This window comes from Eurypyga helias, unplaced genomic scaffold, assembly GCF_000690775.1.
Source record: "Eurypyga helias isolate BGI_N326 unplaced genomic scaffold, ASM69077v1 scaffold12926, whole genome shotgun sequence".
In the NCBI taxonomy this organism is placed as follows: Eukaryota; Metazoa; Chordata; class Aves; order Eurypygiformes; family Eurypygidae; genus Eurypyga; species Eurypyga helias.
In genome coordinates this window covers 5,617-21,469 of record NW_010258588.1, presented here as the reverse complement: position 1 = coordinate 21,469, position 15,853 = coordinate 5,617, and the positions used below count along the sequence as shown (strand labels likewise).

Here is a 15,853-nt window from a genome sequence, read left to right as displayed (position 1 = left end):
TGATGCTAAAATCATGAATCAAGAATGGGGAAATTAAATAAGGCTGGAAACCTCCCGGCTGCAGCATCCTCAGTGCAAAGCAAACAGACTGGTCTGAACACAGCTTGGGCGGGTATGTGCTGCTGTCGGAGAACACACCAGGACACTGTCTCCTGCTGAGGAGGCCAGCTAGACTGGACTCCACAGACGTGACAAGGGTCTTAGGCATGGGCGGGGGATGTGTTAGTTACCAAGGCAATGGATGTATTTGCTCTCTATGGTGACACTCTGTCTGTGCTCATATAAAGCAAGAATCTCTCCCACCGGCAATCCAACTTTACAGCAACATTTCATTTGCTCAGGAAAACTATCATGGAATCAAACTAAATCTGAAAAAATGATCATACTGGTTTTGCTGGTAGCAACTGAGTTCCAACAACAGTATCAGAACAGCTTCTGTATTGCTAAATAGTGTAGCAATTATTTTGGTTTAATAGACTCAGGAGCTTATAAACCAAGATGTTTTTTCCTGCTAAGGATTTTTTTTAATACCCTCAAAAAATACCTAGAGTTTTTGTAACAAGTAGCTGGTATGCTTAAGTTTAATACCGATTCCCACCTCAAAGAATTGTCTCCTTTCAGAGGTATCTTAATTCTATAAGCACAGCATTAAAGTGTATTCTCAGGGCACCAAAATCCATCATGCACCAAAAGCTACTAGTTTTCACGGCATGATTATTTATTATCAAACCAAAGATAATAAGTTTCACTGGATAAACTGGATGACCTTGGTAAGAAAATGAATGAGGTTTTTTTTAATATGCACGTCAACTGAAGAAAACTGATTATGCATCCAGGAGGGAAAGGACAGGTGTATCTGGGGTAAGATGTGATCTACAGAACACTACTGGCTTGAAAAAAAAATCATGTGTGCCTTCCTAGCCTGCAGTCTTCCCCTAGTCACCACAGAGAGCACACTGATTTTCAAGCCAGATCCATTACATGTTCCCACAATTGAGGATTTTCTATACTGAACCTTTTTGCTGCTAGTGTGAGGTTTTTCATCTTCCATGGACCTCACAGCATTCCACCTCATCTATCAAGCTTTTATGCCAGTGAGAGAATTTAGTGCGAGTCAGCTAGTTCTTGCAAGAGTGTTCTCTTCTGCTGCAAGGCACAGCATGGAGAGGAAGGTGACAGAAGAGAAGAGCTCCATTCGGAGCCACCCCAAGTCGCTGTGAGCCTGGAGGAGGCACCAGGCAGCTGTGTCTCTCCTGGGCTGCAGCCAATTTTCTCTTGGATAGCCTGGGCATTAACGCAGAGTACTGCCTATCGTGGTGCAGCTGCTTACCTGCGAAGACTGTTAGTGCTGTAATGTAACTGTTTAGCCTGGTTCTTTTTATATAGACTATGCACAGACTGGCCTTGTGTTACCTGGCATTTAAAATCATCTCTCTCATCGGGCAGAAAAAGTACTGAAACATCCAGAGGCCTGCTTGTGGGCATCAATGAAATACCACCACGTGTGCTCATCTCCCCTGTGCCCTGCTGACTGTGAACCTTAAGCACCTCTTTGTTTCTATGGGAAGGAATGGGAAGTATTCCATACTTCTATGAATTGCACAAATACAATAACTTCTTTTTTTACAGAGATGAACAAATACAAAAAAAGTAGAAAAAAAGTGTTGTCCTTACTTTTTTACTGCTTGTCAGGAGGTTCTTCTCTTTGGATGGTGGGACAAAGCCACTATGTGGAATATCACTGGAAGTCAGTTCTTTTCCTCAAAAAAGAAAATGCACATCACAAATCTCATACAACTTCTTGTGAAACAGAGCGACGTAAGAACTAACAGCATCCTTGCCATGACAGCTCCCCGAGACAGCTGCTATAACCAGCCTGACTGAGCTGAAGGCTCAGCCTCTCCCTCATGTCTGTATTGGCTGGCTCTGGGCTGTGACAGGCTGTGAGCACCCCAGTACTATTCAGTCACAAGCAGCACCAACCTACTGCAGGTCTTCGTGTGCCATCATCTAGAGGGAGAAACTGCGGAACGCAGCATGCTTCTCTGCTTTCACGTCTCAGTCTTCCTCCAGTGGGAAAAAAATGAGGACACAGAGCAGGATGGGACATGCCATGGTCTCACTCAGGCAGACAGGCAGAATGTACCCTGGATCCGCATTTCAACCTGGACAAAATGTGTGTGGGCCCTAGCGCTCAGGGGCAGCCAGTGAAACCAGCATGTCACGCAGCTGGAGCACTGCGGTAGCCCATGGAGCGCAAAGACCAGGATGCGGAGCAACAGGAAGAATGAATGTCTTCAGAAAGGGGTTCGGGTGCATTACTGCCTGATCTTGTTTACACACACAATACACATTTTTGTGCATAAATTATTTCCCTCACCCAGGAAAGAATATCTTCATTGACATCCCAGAAGTAGCTTTATAGGACCAGCAATCATTTGCTGCAGTTTAGTAGGGGAAGTGAGGAATGTTATAGCCAAGTGAAAATGCAGACAGGTGAATTCAGCAGCCACGCTGTCTTTCAGGGTAACAGGAGACAAACAACACGTTCTGCTGGATAGCCAGGCCATTGTAAGGGATATCCCTGACCTTGAAGTGTGCAGCTGTACACCACATGCAACCAGGACTAGGGAGATTAGAAAGTTGCCCATAGAGGAATTCTAGCTGCTCTGTTTCTTCAACCCCGTATAGGTACAGCTAAAATTCAGGTTTATCTAATCCATGTACCAACACAGCATCATCCCTCTTGAAATTTTCATTCACCCAGTTGTCTCAAGACCTGAAAAGACAATGCATATAACAGCAAGACTGTCCAAATGCCTGTAGAATACACCTGGCAAAAAATACTTTGGCATGTTTTAAGGACATTTTAAAATAAGGTTTAGTCTCTGCTGTCCAGGAGTTCTCTTAAACACTGGGATTTCTGAATCATTTCAGAAATGTCAGCTTGGCAATATAAAGCTTACTGCAGGAAAGTGTTCCCCACAGTACTACCTCTTGGACCAACATCCTGTGGGTGCTGCCATGGCTCTCCTAACTTAGCAGAGCCCAAGCCCAGCTCTGTGTAGCTGAAGGGACTGAGGACAAGGCTCGTGAAGCTGCCAGAACTTACCTGGCTGCTTTGCTGCCTGAACGTGGTCAACATCAAGGTTCCACTGAGTGAGGGTAAGTCCTTCCCTGGCCAACTCAACTAGGTCCTGCAGGGTCTGATCATCCTTCTGGCTGTGGGACAAAAACTGCTCGTCTCCTTCCTGGCCTGACTTGGATTCATCAGAATTCTGACCTCCAACCTCTGTGCATGTGGGCTCCTGAGAACTGAGGTCAGGCTGAGTTTCCTGGCATACTTTTGGCTGATCAGATCCCACCGATGGCAGAAGATTCTCTGGCTTATGATTCTGTTCAAAAGATGGGGAAAAAAAGACACCAGTAAATTAGGTTTTGTTGTATGCATTTGCTGAGCTCAGACTACAGTCTCTACTTCACACTTTTGAAACATCTAGTGAAGGATTACAGAGCATTCCCCAGGTACAAGGGCTTCTGAGGCAAAAGCTCTGCAGTTTTATGAAGGACTCTCCGGAGATAAGACAGCTCTGAACAGAAGAAAGGACACTACCACAGAAAATAGAGAAAAGGTGGGTTCTCCAGGAGCATGTCTGTGCAGGCAATTGCCAAGCAGGGAGAAAGGATGGTGGAAATGCTCCCACTCCAAATCTAACTATTTCATTATAGCTGGAGAACCTGGCAACAGTTGCAGCTGAAGCTCTCCAGGTGCTTCTGAGTTCTGAAATGCTTTTGTAGTTACATGTAACTAAATCAAGTTTTCACACTGGAGCTGATATTTTCCAGGTTTGGTCTCTGTTTCCCAATAAAAATAGTTTTGCTTGTTTATTTTTAAGTAAAAATGGTTTAGCCATTTCTGTGAATGGAAAGAATCAGATGAGAAAACAGAGTCTTGCCATGATTTTAAAGGCTTTTCTACTTTCTATTTTTAAAATTCTCTGGCAGTTTTTGGCTTGAACAAAAAGTCAAAAAATTTAATAGAATGGAGCCCCTCCAGTACAGCCCTAGCCTGTGATAAATGAGTGAAAAACTCTGGGCTCTGACTAGGGAAGAAGTATCAAATAAGCACCTATATAGCACAGTAGTTTTTGAAAAGCAGCCCCAAACAATTCTTCAAGAAAGGAATGAGAGAAGGAAGAGAAGCAATATCTTTCTTCTCAGGGAGAAAGCGTGTGACAAGATGAGACTAAAAGAGCTTTGTCTGCTTCTGTAGGCAGGTTTTATAAAAATAGAGAGTGAACTAGGAGACACAAGTATCAGAGCAAGGACAAAAAAGGATCCCACCTGCACAGGCTTCCAAGGTACAATTGGAGGGGTTAATCCAGCAGCATAGAATGATTCAGGGTCATAGGGTCCTGTCAGAGCACTGAAATTCCATAAAAAGCACTCCCTGGTTTGGGACAATGGCAAGAGCCAGGTTGCTTTCCCAGATTGATCCTCCAAAATTTTACTGGTGGGAAGCTTAGGGGTAGGAGGGAATTCCACCTCTTCTGCAATCAGCATAGCTACTCGCTCTTGGATCCTTTTACGGACCTTCTCTGGGTCCTGAAGTAGTAGTGGTGGAGGTGCAGTTGGGCCTCTTTTACGACGTTTTTTCTCTTTTAAAGGAAAGAAAGATGAACTCAAATAAATAAACAGCTGAACACACAAGTCAGAGGAGCTCACCCTGCCAGCTCCTTCAGGTGTTGTGGTCAGTGATGACCAAACAGCAGCTACAAGCTGAGCACAACTCTTACGATTCCCACAGGTAGTTCAAAGCCTCACGTCACCCTCATGGGAGAAGTGAACTCCAGAAAAGACTGACTCCTGCTCACACTGCTTTGCTGCCTGCTGGGAGCATGTCTCTACAAAAGCTGATCATTATGGAAGCAACTGATATCAATGCAGTCTACCTCCCAGACCTGTGGAATGGTGCCTGTACAGCACTTGACCAGATCCCAGTGCTTCACAAAAAAGGGAGAGAGAAGCGCCAACAAATCCATGAAGGAGCCCTTTTCTTGTGTACTGGTCACTGGTGATATCAAACCACAGCTCACACAAACACTGCCCAACCTCATTGGGAAATCCTGTGTCATGACTTATCAACATGCCAACCCCAAACCCAACTGGCATTACTTAATGGCAGGAGGAGACCCGAGTAGTGTCACAGAGTGAATTCTCCCCTCTACACAGCACTCGGTGCTCTCCTCTGGCAGTTTCTTCCTTTTTAACCCTCTCTGCACACTGAAATAGTGAAGTACATGCTCAATGGCATGTAGTATACACGTATGTCTGTCTCAGAAAGAAAACAGATAAGGCTGAAAAAGCTGCATTGATCCAGGTTGCAGCTGGATAAATAGGAAAAAAGTCTACTGCAGGAGAAATAACAATAATCTGTTCATGTTATTCCTTTTCATTTCTACAGTTTACAAAAAACAACAGCTTATCTAAAGATTATTTTACAGATTCAAAACAATCATTTGGTGAAAAAAAGCATGAGATTCCTAAGGGATTTCACTAAAACCCATGGACATCCTGCAGCCTCTCGACTGTGTGTGGATACTGCGTATTGCTGAAGCTCTGACAGCTTCAATAAAACAGAAACAGAGCTGTCGTCCCTCCTGTACCCAACAGGAAAGTTTCAGTGAAGAGCAGGCTGTGTTACATTATCCCTCCAATAACACAGCCTTTGACACTAACTCTCTTTAACACATACCTGATCCTGGCTTCCATTTGATTGGGAAAGCAGCCACTGGTTTCACATTTGTAACTGATTTTGCTTGTTCCTGCTTTTCTTGCTCCAACAGAGAGCGTGACATTGCCATAGCAACCAGCAAATCTTCATCCTTAGTCTCCATTTTGGCCCTCTTCTGCATTTTCTGTGGGCCCTCTGCGGAGGTGCCTTTTCGCTTTGACCTGCTTGGTTGATTGCTGAAATGTAAGAATGCAGCAGGAAGCCCAAGTTAATGTGACTGGATCAGAGACAAGAAACACTGAGCACTCCAGACCAGCTGCTCTACTTGCTCAGAGAGATTCCCATTCCAGGATAATGAAAAACTATTCAGTACCTTTTTCCCTAGCAGGGAGCAAAGGATTTCTTACCATCCATGGAATTTAGAGCAATTTAGAGAAAGTCTTATTTTGTAAAGGTAAGCACAAGACCACAGCACTGATGTAAACATCTGCTATCTCTACCTTAAATGCTTTTTTGTACCAAAGGGGAAAAAACAAGTTGATGCAGGGCAAAACCACCACTCCTAGAAAAGAAAATGCCTTCCCACTCTTCTGCCTCCACAGAGAACAGGCAACAGTCCTTCCTCAGCACAAAGGGACTTACGAGCCCTTCTACAAATTCAGTCAGGCACCACTTGCTGTCCTCTGAAGATCCTGCCTAAATCCAAGACAGCAGATGCAGCTCTGCATCGAGCACATTTCCAAACGTCACGTCTGTTTCCTCCTTGGCTCGGGGTGTAAAGCACATATATCCAGTACAGCCACAAGCTGAAGGGCTGAGGCACTGGCACGCCAGACGCTCTGGAGTGACTGCATACTCGCACTATGCGATTTGCTTCGTAAGATCCAACACACCATTCAGCTTCGCTGCATAATTGCCTCATGGAGCAGAAATATTTCTGACAAACCAGTGTAAGATTATTTACTCCCCATTTTGCTCCTGCCTGCTGACTTTGAAAGTCATCCACCACCTGACCACTTCTGAAGGAAAGCAAGATGATTTCTCCAACTACCTACCACACTCCCCTCAGGTAGTACTGGGTTCATGGCTCTGCTTGGCCTTTTTGGACTTGGGGCTTGTCCAGCCTGCGAGTCGCCTTGCTTCTATGACTCATGTCCCAGAGCACAGGGGTAATGCCTCTCAGGTAAGTACCATCTTTTATTTTCACCAGCTTACCTGGAACACTGAGGAGGTACATCACCAAGTGTGGACACCTGCAACTGCACTGCCTGAAGAAGCAGCTTAGGAGGAACATCCATCTCGACAGCACAGCGTTTCAAGTGACTGACTCGGCTCTGTGGGGTTTGGAACTGCTTCCCGCAGATGGGACATTCAGGGACAAGTGGTTTGCTGGAGGATGACATCTGTGCTTCTTCCATCTCATCCAGGCACCTGTGAGACGATGGCAAAGCTTACCTCTGAAGACTTTAAAACTGCCCATGCTAAGATTTAAACCATATTAAAGAAAATGAAGCACAATCATCTCTAATTTCTGTAGCAGAGAGAAACATCCCTAAAGAAACAAGAATTATGTGCCCAGCACTGTGATGAATATGACATGTAACGGTTACACGGAGATTACAGCCTCAGAGGCATAGCAAAACCATGTTGCGCAGAAGCAAGCGCAGGTAATAACCTTTAATTTCATTGTGTGTCCATTACCTAATCCTTCTTTCTGCATTCATTCTAATGTTCCAGCTAACCTGCAAGCCACTGCTAAAAAAAGAATCACCCTACCAGAGAAATGGTACGTCTTCCTCATGCAAAACAGGGCTACTTCTTGTCCTTCTTACTACTTTTGTAGGCATGACCACAGGCAGTGTCAAGAATTTACGTGTTTCAAGTCAGGTATCTCACTTGCCAAGGACAGTGGTTGATGTTACAGAAAAGGGGCCAGTTGACATTAACACCACACTCAAGAGTGAAGGATTATGAATTTATGATAATTTCTGGTAGGCCAAAACTATGTAAAAAATGTAATGGCTCTTTTACTGTCCTCTCCAAAGAGATTCAAGGTGTGAATTTCTGGATGTGCAGTACCTGTTATAAAAATCACTCCCTGATTAAGTAATGACACACAGAGGGCTGTGTAAGAGACCATTCACCCGATGGACTAGGACTGGTGATGACTAGTTTGTCTGTACATCTATCCATCTACAGCTTTACCTCTTGTGATGAAGACTGCTGTCAAAAAATCCACTGCTAATACAACCTTGTAGTCTCATCATATGATTACATGCTTAAGAGTTCAGAAAGCAGGCTTTATTTCCAAAAAGCATTTCAGACACACTGTCGCTGTTTTATAACCTCTGTCCTCTCAAGCAGCAGTAAATATCTGAAGTCAGAAACAGCAATAACACCTCTAAAGTTGCAGACAACCCTAATGAATGTGAGCCCATCAGTAACATGATGTAGGAGAGACAAAATCCAATCACTCTTGCTCCCTGAAAGTGCTGGAATTAAGAAATTAAAACTATTCAAATGTGCTGTTTGTGGTACTTTCTCAACAGGATTTTAATTTACAAAGAGCTATCTGTACATAATATATTAACAGCACTTGATATCACTAAGGAAACTGTTAAATTAAGGCACTAATTTCAATGTAATTGCACACATTCTGACAAAAAAGGCGGCAGGGATGCATTCCCTTTGCCTCTCTCACTGTCAAAGCTCTACAGTGCAAGTTAGTCATTCTTCTAAACAGTACCACCTTCCCCTCAGTGAACAGCTTGGATATGCAGCAACATACTAGATGTCCTTAAAAAAAAAATTTTTAGCAAAATAGATCAAATTATTACTTGGTTGACTGAAATTGGCAGATCTCAAAAGCTGCAGTAGTCCACGTTAATTCTGCTAGCCACTTTGCAGCCAATTGCAGCCCCTCTGCACACTACTGATGGAAGCAAAACTGGCCCTACTGCACACATGCAGAAGCCCTGCAGGGCCACACAATCAGCTCTGCTCTGAGATAAAAATCCCTTGTTAATTCAAGCCAGAAGTGTCAATCTCACTGTACAGATTCCCCTGCTACCATGTTCTGCACAGGCTAAGCTGAGGAAGCAGTCTATGAGGTTAAGCGGGAGAGGATGTGGAAAGGACACATCATGCTGGTCTTTCACCTGTTAACATGCTGCTCTCGTCGTGTTGTGGTCATGGCTGAGAGATCCTTCTGGCAGATCTGGCAAAAAAACAAGCCTGCATCCTCTAGGCTTGCCAAGGCTTCCTCTCTGTTTGCCTGCTGAAGAGCCAAAGCCAGAGCACCGTCATGCTCCATGGACAGAAGATGGTGGGTATCTGGCAAAGAAGGGAGAGATGATCTAAGACAGAAAACTAAGAATCCTGTATGAAAGGCGTGAAGCCATCTACTTATCATTATTAATTTATTAAACTAGACATGTGGAAATAAGTGGCAATCTTTCTCTTGCACCTCCACCTTTGATCTCTCACAAGGGACTGTACAAACCGCACTCTTTAAATGCCTCAGGACTGCACTAGCCTAAGAGCAAGGGGTAGCAGTTTGTTCACAGCACATCACATGTCAGAGTCAAATAAAGAATAAGTTTTGGCTAAAGTTTCTGGGGAGAATGTGGGATCTTACACACCACATATTGAAACACAGCAGATTTTCACGTCCATACAGAACCAACAGGGCCTTGACATAAAGTACCAAACCAGAGCAAAACTGCTGTGAACTTAATTCACCTGCGTAGAAGGTGTTACTTTTGTAGAGTGCTCGGAGATATACCAAAGACAGGGCCTGCCTAAGGGTCATATTTACCTCACAGCTGCCTTACACTCTCCTAAGGGAAGGATGACAGAGTTCCCTGATCCTGCTGGAATTTCAACCTGTTTCCATGAAGACAATTATCCCTCCAGAATCGAGCATAAGGTTAATTCAGCCCAGAGAAGAGCTGGGAGAAAAGTACAGATAGTCATTTAACAATACAGAATGTAAGTTTTCTCAGCAATCTGGAGTGATTTATTCAGTGCTGCACACTGAGCCACTAGGCCAGCCGGGAACAAAGCCAGGAATCCAGACTGCTTCCCATGCAGCCGTTGGAACAGGCCCACAGCACTCTTTCTGCACGTACAAGAGCTAACAGGAGAAACGTACCATTCTCTGGTGGGTTCTGCTCCTGGCTTTCGTCAGGGAAATCCCCAACGGCTACAGACTTCGGCAAGCTATCGTCTGTGCTGTGCTTTAGCTGCTCCGGTGCCACTCTCTTGAACTGCTGCATTCTCTCCACTACCAGCTCTGCCACCCGCACCTTTGACTCTGCGAGCAGTGGGATCTTTGAGGTGGGTGAAGAGCAGCTCCCGGGCTGTGTAGCAGAATGGAAGGATAATGTCGTCTGTGAACAGCCACTCAGAGTATTGACTAGAGGGGGAGAAAACAGCAGAGCTTTACCAGTCAGTTGTAAACACACAGCTGAGCTGCCCAGACTGCTGCTTGGCAGCCTTCCCCAACAGCAGCCTAAGCCAGGCTCAGTTTTGCAACAGCCATTCTTAGAGGAAGAAGCAAACAATTTGTTTAGCTATTACATGAATTTATACTTGATAACCCCAGGAACAGGATCTGTGCTACAGTGGAGTTTAGACATCTCTGTATCCTTTCTAGAGGAAGAAATACTAAGGAAGGCCTTGCCTGAAGGTCACTAGCGAGAACAAGCAGCAAGGCAGCCCTACAGTCCCGCTCTCCCCAGCATTCTCACCGCAGGATGACCTGCAGTTCCTGCTGTTCTTTGCTCTGATCTCCAAACCCTACCTATGACTCGAACTTTCAGGCTCTGAGCTGAAGGAACATAGAGTTCCCAAAGAGAGGCGGTCACAAGCAGGAAGCAGAGGCAACGCCAGACTAACACCTCAGCACACCACTGCTCTGCCTGAGGTATCCTGGGGATATCCTGTGGATATCCAGCAGTACGCAAGGTGGGACCAAAGATCTTGCCAGCCCAGTATCTTGTCTCTGAGCATGGTCAACAACACATATTTTAAAATAAAGGGTTGAGGAGGACAGGACATGTACAAAACAATCCTTCTCCTTGCTGACCTTATTTATCAGTTTAAAGTCTTCCTACACTGGTGACAGCATGCTGGCCATCACGTTTAATAACCACTGAAGGACTAATCCTTTATGAATTAATCCAACACCTTTCTTAACTCGTTCATATTTTTGGCCTTGACAAGATTCAGTGGCAATATATTTCACAATACAGTGATGCACTGGGTGAAAAAGCAACTCAGAAGCTTGCTTCTAGATGATTTTAGGGTGTTTTTCTCAGTTCTGATACCGCAAAAAACACTGAATAATGAATCTCTAACACATCACTTTGTACCGAGGCTTTGCCTTACTGAAGGACGTCTTCTGCCTGCCTGTAGCAATGAACACACTCCTGGGTTAAACCCCTACATAAGCCTAAGTAGCTCAGTGTGAATGGAAAGACAAGATGCAAGACTGGTTCCATCAGTGCTGCTGCATTCCCCCTCCAGGTGGACTTTTGAAGAGCTCCACTAAACTAGACTCTTTTCAGTCCTAGCCCGTCTTCTGTTGGAAGGATTTCAGTTCACTCACCTGTCAGAGTCCTCTGGCTACACTCACTGGCCACTGTACCCAGCTGGCTGGCAGGGAAAGGGTTTCTCCTTCCATCCCCTTGTGCAGTGTCACCACTACCACAGGCCCCAGCGTCATCATCTTCTTTGCACGCCAATGTTTGTTCCTTTGGACGCAAATCTTGAGGTAAGTTTGTTTGCTTCACTGCTGGCAAGTGATGATGGGTTTGGCTCCTAGCAGCAGCTTTGCCTCTTCTTGATTTGCTTCTTGCTGCAGTGCTCTTTGACCTGTTTTGAGCCTTCTTGGCTGCCTCAGCATCCCCAGCTTTTTTCTTCGCTCTACCCAAAAGATTCGCCCACAACTCTTTAAAATCACTGTCCTGTTCATCCATTGGCCTGCAGGTTCCAGTAACACCGTGGCCTGACGACACTGTGAAGACGGGAGAGCCGGGGAAGATACCAGAGTCAGTTCAGGTTTGCATCCTCCGTGACCTGCAATTTTCACCAGGTCCCTTCCACCACCTCAGAGATCTCCATTCTCCAGACTTCAATGAGGTCAACACAGTGGGCACTTCCCTGCTCTTCTGACAGGTCATTCTTCCACACTTCTTTCACAGCCATTTAGCAGAGCACATTCTCTCTCCAAGGACCCCACTTGCTTTCACACATAACACAGTGACAAGTTGGCTCTTCAGAGCTCTCTAGATCATAAATTAAGCACCTCAGTTCGTAGAGAGCATGAATAGGATCTTCATGATATGCTACAGGGCCTCAGAAAGACACTTAATGAAGTCCTTAGATAAAGAAATAGAAAGAGGTAATTATGTAGGATGGTATATGCGAATGCACTGCAGGACAGGGCTGGGGTAGCACTTTGGAGGAGGAGCGAATTGGTATAAAAGAGTAAAATTAGGAAAAGTGCATGTTGACCCAAACCACTATCACTATAATTATAGTACAGGGTTTCTGGGACAAGTCTGGGAAGAATTCTATCAAACACGTTCATCCTCTCTCTCCTCTTACCTCCACAGCTGCTCCCCATCAAGATTCGCTCTCCTGCTAACTAATACTGAACTCTTCCTCCGAGTTCTCAATAAACCGTGGCACTGACCATGTTTCAGACTGCTGTCACATCCACAAGGTAAACAGACTAAACAAGCGGGATTTTAAAATGAGTTTCTTGATCTTTTCAGCTACAGTAAGAACAGCAGTACTAGCTAGGGATTACTTGGAACAGCACCAGGTACAATGTCCAGATGGAAATGCCATCAGCCCTCAGGCAACACTAAAACTAGACCTCTATTCTTAGACTTTTTGATTGTCTTCTTCCCAGTCCTAAGTTCACTACGGTTCTGGCTATTTTAGCAGAGGTTTTATATTGCTCCCCAAACCTATTTCTTTCAAAGGCTAAACCAGAGTGTTTCACTTGGAATGGCGTCAGCTGTGGTTGAGTGTCTCCAGTAAAGCTCTGGGCACAGCAAGGCTCAAAAAGCAGGAAAAACACATGCGAGATTGTTTTCTCAAATGGCTTGGCTGCAGACATGCGAGGCTAAGGAATGCTGGTTACACGCTTTCATGGGTCAGCCTTTCCTATAAGCAATTACAGATGTTAATGGATTTATTTATTTTAAACTCAGGCTCCCAAACCAGCAGAGGATTTTGCCGTGAATCTTGGAGTCATTTCCTGTTAGAGAGAAACTGAAGTTTTATGTAGCCAGTTCATAAATTTCATTTTCCTGGACAGAATCTTGGTGTAGTTATCACTGTAAATGGACCATTTTCTTCTAAGTAGGAGACAGCATGTGGAGAAAAACAGAATTTCACATCCTCCACAGCTTTAAATACCTCTCACAGACACATCTGTACTGTCATATTATTTATGGTGAGTTCCTGACATTAAACTTTGAAAGAGATCATCACTTTTGTGCTTGCAATCACAAACATACAAACGATGCAAAACTAACAATTTATCTGTCTTACTCCTCCCTTTCCAGACTTGTATTTACAGGCTCCTGCTCTGTTCAATATCCCTGTATTTCTGCTGCTGCTGCTGGTGTACCTGAAAGCCAGCTTTGGCACCAGCTTGTAAAGCTCGAAAAGTAATCGCTTTGAAAATAATTTCTTTCACTACAGTATTCAATTCATTTTGGAAGATTTTAGGGATCAACAAATCACAAAGCTGGTCAAACAAAATAAGTAGCAGTACTTACCTACCCATTAGGGTGCCAAATCTATAGCCCAACTCCGCCCTTAAATGTGGATCAGCAAATAGTACAAAACAGGACCAATAAGAACGAAAGATGGAACCTGGAAAATGGAAGGAAAAGGTTAGATTCAGCGCATTTTGTACTGACAGTTCTTCATTGTCAAGTTCCAAGTTGCAGGGGGAGGGAAACAGCAGTCGCACATGCTCTAATGGTGCTAAATTCTGCCGCTTCCACTGACTTGTGTACCTCAAATACAGAGGTGAGATGCCTTGCTCAGGGCCTGCTCAGCTCAGCAGTGCGTCCCCAGCAGTGAGCGGCACCACACACTGCTGCAGAAAAAGCCCAGGACCTTTCAGAAGGCAGAAAAGCTCAGACTGACTGGACAAGGCCAAAGGAACCTGGTCTAACCCCTTAGCTGACCCTGCTTTGAGCAGGACGTTGGACTAGAGAACTCCCGAGGTCACTTCCAGGCAGAGTTATCCTATGATCCTACAAATAGTCCGTCCTTGCCTTTTCCATGTGGGACTAATTTAATTTCTTGGTAACTTCCTTGAAACCAGAACCGCAACAGTTAATTCTTACATCCACCAACGTTATTATCATCACCTTCTAACCATGTAACACCCTCACCTTTCTGACCTTGCCATTTTTAGGCTCACAGGCACCTACCGAACTGACTTCCCTGGGTTAACTGAAAAAATCCAGGAGAAAGTATCCCTTTTCATCAGTTCTGTTTGCTTCCTTGGTACTTTACTGACTGTCTTCTGTTGAGACAAGGAGGATAGAAGCTCCAAATCCACTCTCTTAAACCACTTAGTATTTTATTAAATTACATGTATCACATTGTCCAATGGCTGTGCTTTAGAAGAGTCCTAGTCTTTTTTCCTAGGAAAATCTTTCCTGGCCCCTAATCACCAGCATTCCCCGAAGTTCGTTCATCCTCCATTGTTTTTTCTGAGACACGTTGACCAGTCCTGCAGACAGCAGCCTGCTGATACTGCTGCTGCTGAAGATCTATATGGTTCACCTTCCTTCCTCAGCCAGGCCTCGCAGATCCTAACATCTCTGCTCTGTTTTGAAAGCACCTGCTTGTTGAGCACAGGTTTTACCTCAACAGAGATGCCCAGAGCTCTGTCAGTATCTGGTGTCATTAAGGTGTTCTGCATCATTTCTCTCTTTTTCCACCTCCACGCTCTACTTTACACTCCTCCACACCGAAGTTCATGATCTACTGTGTCACCTGCAGCTCGGAGCCTGCTGGAACCACCTCTTGACTGAACTGAAAAAGCTGCATCGCTGCCCAGTGGGACACCCGCCACACGCCAAGTCGGATTCAGAATGAACCCTTGGATGCTCTTTACTTTTCAGCCAGTTGCCTCTCTCAGATCATTAGCCGTTTACAATAATTCCTTAACTCTTTCCCCTTTTCAAAGGACTTCTGAGCAAGCTACAGTAATCCATTATTTTTTGATTTGTTGTCAAATTCAAACCACTCCATTAGACTACTGAGAGACGTCCGTCTACTGGAGAAACTAGGCTACCAGGTTGGTAAGATGCTATCAGGTTAAAAATACATAATGGCAGACATCGTCTAATAACTTGACGATCATTTCAACCAGTTTAATAGGCACATGTAACAGACTTACTGCCTTGTTATTACTTAGTTCAACCACAGAATCCTTTTTAAGGAAAAAATAAACAGGTAAGACATCTGCTACCCCCCCGCCCCATCTTTCAGAGCAGCTTCTCTTTTAACAACCGAGAGTGTATTTCTACCAGCAGTCCAACGACTTGATCTCTTCTGAGCTCTCAAATATACAGCATCTTGGCCTGCTCACTTGACGCTTCAAACTGTGTTTGTTCAAGGAACAATTCTCCTGCCATTTCAGTCTCCAAGAATATGTCATCACTGTGGCTAAAAAGCGTAGATTAGTGCTAGGTAGGCCTCAACAGCTTCTACCCAGCAGATACCTTCTCCCCTCTCGACCCCCTCCGTACATATCCTCCTCAGTTACACATCTTTAAAGAAAGTGTGACTCTATACCTTCAAAAAAGCAAAGTGCCATGCTACCTTGGGAGCAATTTCCCGAGTTTCACAAGAAATACTAGGGGAAGTGGGATTATTTAACAGGAGAAAGTGAGGCACAAATTAACCTGAGATTTTTTTCATATGTATCATGTCCTGGTGGTGAAAGTACAAATTACCCCTTTCTACAGACAGACCATCTGCCCCCATCTCCAGCAGGGAAGCAGCCTAACAGGTGGCTGCATTCCCCACTGGTGTAGGAAGACAGGATGCTGAGTCTGCAGCACCCATTTCCTG

General features: G+C 44.6%; 1 protein-coding gene across 1 annotated transcript in view; it reads right to left on the bottom strand.

Moving 5' to 3' along the window:
- SLX4 (SLX4 structure-specific endonuclease subunit) overlaps positions 1-11,715 on the bottom strand; it is a 21,653-nt gene extending 9,938 nt beyond the window's left edge. Inside the window, exons 1-6 of the mRNA XM_010154399.1 lie at positions 11,346-11,715; positions 9,888-10,151; positions 8,893-9,067; positions 6,950-7,165; positions 5,756-5,970; positions 4,345-4,658 (exon numbers count right to left, since the gene is read on the bottom strand). Coding sequence (XP_010152701.1) covers positions 4,345-4,658; positions 5,756-5,970; positions 6,950-7,165; positions 8,893-9,067; positions 9,888-10,151; positions 11,346-11,715 — 1,554 coding nt within the window. The remainder of the gene's footprint in view (positions 1-4,344; positions 4,659-5,755; positions 5,971-6,949; positions 7,166-8,892; positions 9,068-9,887; positions 10,152-11,345) is intronic.
- Positions 11,716-15,853: the final 4,138 nt, after the last annotated feature.